Source organism: Cebus imitator, unplaced genomic scaffold, assembly GCF_001604975.1.
Source record: "Cebus imitator isolate Cc_AM_T3 unplaced genomic scaffold, Cebus_imitator-1.0 Scaffold616, whole genome shotgun sequence".
In the NCBI taxonomy this organism is placed as follows: domain Eukaryota; kingdom Metazoa; phylum Chordata; class Mammalia; order Primates; family Cebidae; genus Cebus; species Cebus imitator.
In genome coordinates, this window is record NW_016107931.1 from 780,854 (window position 1) to 784,950 (window position 4,097).

The 4,097-nt window shown below is 42.6% G+C and overlaps 1 protein-coding gene across 1 annotated transcript in view; it reads left to right on the forward strand.

The window, feature by feature from the left end:
* LSM11 (LSM11, U7 small nuclear RNA associated) overlaps nucleotides 1-4,097 on the forward strand; it is a 13,575-nt gene that overhangs the window by 6,612 nt on the left and 2,866 nt on the right. Inside the window, exon 2 of the mRNA XM_017517075.2 lies at nucleotides 1,754-1,893. Coding sequence (XP_017372564.1) covers nucleotides 1,754-1,893 — 140 coding nt within the window. The remainder of the gene's footprint in view (nucleotides 1-1,753; nucleotides 1,894-4,097) is intronic.

The following is a 4,097-nucleotide window of genomic DNA, read 5'->3' on the forward strand; positions in this document are numbered from 1 at the left end:
AAAAAAAAAAAAAGAAAAGAGGTAAATGATGATGGTCAGACTAAGGTTCTCATGGTCTTTTCCAAGGTCGGTGTTTCATGTTGCTTCCAACTCTGGCTTATTGCCACACCTTTAATATGATATAAACTCCTCCTGTTCATCTGCTAAGTCATTTTCTTCTAAGAATCTTTTATTAATTTATCGCAGCCATCGTTTATAAGCCAATTCATGACAGAGGGATAAGGTGGCCTCAGGAAGAACCAATTTAGTTATCCAAATGGAAGTGTAGGGCTGTTCTTTATGCCACTAGAAACAAAGCAGGAGAGCTTTTTTATTTGTTTACTGTCAATGGCAAATATTCTCTATACCAGACTTCTAAGACTTGATTAAAAAAAAAAAACTTTCTACAGAATTTTGCCTTGCAAACTTGGGAAAGACCAACACTGTGTACACATGAGAAAGAGAGAGATTAGTGGGGCGTGGTGCATGCCTGTAGTCCCAGCTACTCAGTAGGCTGAGGTAGGAGAATCGCTGGAACCGGGCATGTCAAGGCTGCAGTGAGTGTGATCGTGCCACTGTACTCTAGCCTGGGTGACACAGTGAGACCTGTCTCAGGAAAAAAGAATGTGTGTGCTTTTCTTTTGGGAGGTTTTATATACCATAGCCAGCATAATGTGAGAGAGAAGTTAACATGAAATAATAAAAATTCATCTTTGCTCCTACGCTCTGAGAATAGAATCCTTCATAATAAATGCTGAAATTCATAGTCCCAATATTCTTCCCATGAGTTGTTTTCCTGCTCTTTTCACATGATGCTTATTAGTAGTGCTCTGGGAGCCAGATACTCAGCAGGTGCCTTTTACACCATCAGGGCTTGGGCTCCAACCAGTGCTTTTCCTCCCAGGAACACTAGTGACCCCAGAGAGCTTGTGCATGGAGTAGCTTTGGTGGGGTCAAAGGCCTTTCTTTCTAACAGGATTGCACATGTTTAAGGGCAGAGTGCACAGTTTGTTTCCTTTGAACATGCGAACAAGGTTTTTGGTTTTTTAGAAGACTCAAGCTGGATATGTGATTGATGAGTTGTCTTAAGGCACAGAATTGAGAAGAATCTTGGCTGTTAATGTATACATTTAATGTGTGGGTTTTTTTTCCCCCCCAAAAGTTTTTTTTTTTTCTTTTAAAGACAGAGTTGCCCTCTGCCACCCAGGCTGGAGTGCAGTGGCAGGATCTCAGCTTACTGCAACCTCCGCCTCCTGGGTTCAAGACATTCTCCTGCGTCAGCCTCCTGAGTAGCTGGGATTACAGGCATGGGCCACCATGACCCGATAATTTTTGTATTTTTAGTAGGGGGAATATTCACCATGTTGGCCAGGCTGATCTTGAACTTCTGATCTCAGGTGATCGCCCACCTCAGCGTCCCAAAGTGCTGGGATTACAGGCGTGAGCCACTGTGCCTGGCCAACCCAAAAAGCTTTTAAATGATGGTACATCTTAGAATTAGTGACATCATGGAATAAAAGATATACCGGTAGTGAACCATTTAGCTAATATCCATACATATGGTTTATCCACATTCTGTTGGAATCTAGTCTCGTTTCATTGTGTGTTGGCCGTATAAGCCATGTTGCCCATTGGAACTTCCTGTTCCGATAGTGAGGCTGTCATTCCACCACGCGGCCTCATATTGCTGGCTGAAGTTGGGTGGTCTTGGCTATTAATTCTGGGAATGAGGGCAGGTGTTCATACTGTCCTGACTGTTCTTTTCTTGTTTCAGTGCATGAAGGTAGCCCTCTGGGTGAACTCCATCGCTGTATCCGGGAAGGGGTGAAGGTGAATGTTCACATCCGCACTTTCAAGGGACTTCGGGGCGTCTGTACAGGCTTCCTTGTTGCATTTGACAAGTTCTGGAATATGGTAATTAAGCCTTTCTCAAGGGGCTGGAGAACCTCCTACAGATTACATCTATATATTTAAAGGACCTGAGTAACAAGATTAAGTAAAACCAAAAAATAACTTCTCAGAAGAACTAGAATTTTGGCATACTTTTGGGCAACAAATAAAGGCCTTTTCATTGCTTACTTCTCCAGGCAGTGGCTCTTAACTGGAGTGATTTTGTTCTTCCTTCACTCCCAGGAACATTTGTCAATGTCTGGGGACATTTTATTGTCACCACTGTAGGAGGGGGTATTACTGACATCTAATAGGTGGAGGCCAGGGTTGCTGCTAAACAGTCCACAATACACAAGATAGTCCTTCAACAACAAAGAATTATTCAATCTGAAAGTCATTAGTGCCAAGGTTGAGAAACCCAGCCTTAAGGACTAATTATTTATTTTATCAGTTTAGTAATTTTAAGCTGATTTTCTACCAACCATTCTTTTATTAATTTAAAAACATTTATTGACTTCCCACTTTGGTTGAACCCCATGCTAGGCGCAAAAGTTTCAGAAAGGAACTTTCACTCTACAGGACATGGGAAGGTAAATAAGGATAGAGATGAAGCAGACATCAATAAGCAAAGCATTTTGCATGGTGGGTTTTTTTGTTTTATTTCTTTGAGAAGGAGTTTTGCTCTTGTCACCCGGGCTGGAGTGCAATGGTGCAATCTTGGCTCACTGCAACCTCTGCCTCTCGAGTATCTGGGATTACAGGCATGCGCCACCATGCCCAGCTGATTTTCGTATTTTTAGTAGAGTCAGAGTTTCGCCATGTTGGCCAGACTGGTCTTGAACTCCTGACATCAGGTGATCCATCTGCCTCTGCCTCCCAAAGTGCTGGGATTACAGGCATGAGCCACCATGCCCAGACTTATAGTGGTTTTATAATGAGGGAGTGTGCCACACTTCCTAGCCTTCTAGAGGCTGTCTCTTTTCTAGACATTTGCAGGAGAGAAGGGATATGTAACAGCACAACATATTCGAGGTAGTTAAGAACCACTAGGTCGGGCCCTGTGGCTCATGCCTGTAATCCTAACACCTTGGAAGATTGAGGCAGGCAGATCACCTGAGGTCAGGAGTTTGAGAGCAGCCTGGCCAACATAGTGAAACCGTCTCTCTACTAAAAATACAAAAATTAGCTGGGACTGGTGGTGCATGCCTGTAATTCAGCTACTCAGGAGGCTGAGGCAGGAGAACCTCTCAAAGCCAGGAAGTGGAGGTTGCAGTGAACCGAGCTCCTGCCACAGCATTCCAGCCTGGGTGACAGAGCAAGACTATCTCAAAAAACAAAACAAAACAAAACACCAGAACTTTCTGGTGTTTCTTTTTCATATGGTCTTCTGTCTCCAACTTTCCCTTTCCCTGTGCTTTATCCCCATCCTCCTGGATAAGAACAATAGTTGCTAACATCTATTGAGTACCTGCTATGTGCCAGATACTATACTGAGGGCTTCGTATATTATCTCAATGAATGAGTTGTGGGTACTATCATGTTCCATTTCACAAATGAAGAAATTGAGTCTAGAGAGACTAGAATATTGGTCCCAGATCACACTGTTAGTAAGTGGAAGTATCAAACTTTTTCCTCAGTCTTTCTAATTCCTAAAACCATGTTTTTAACCATTATGGAATTTGAATCCTAGCTTCAAATCCTAGACTAGGATTTGAGTCCTAGCTTTACCACTTGGTAACCGTGTGACTTTAAGCAAGATAATTTCTCTGAGCCTCAGTTTTCTCATTTCCAAAATGTAGGGGAAAATGTTTTATTATGATAATTTTACCTTTGAAGGAAAGAATTGAAGGTAATGTATTAGACGATAGTGGTGATTATAACAATACTGTCAGATTATGATTGTAGGTGATTTATATTTTTCAAAGGAATTTATCTTACATATCTCATTTGGTCCTAACAGCTGTCCTGTGAGGTTGCTTTCAGTGATGAGAACTCACCAGTAATTCTGTGTGTAACCCTAGTTAATCTCTGTTAATTGCCTTCATAAGACATAGAAACTGGGCTGGGCACGGTGGCTCAAGCCTGCAATCCCAGCACTTTGGGAGGCCGAGGTGGGTGGATCATGAGGTCAAGAGATCGAGACCATCCTGGTCAACATGGTGAAACCCCGTCTCTACTAAAAATACAAAAAATTAGCTGGGCATGGTGGCGCGTGCCTGTAATCCCAG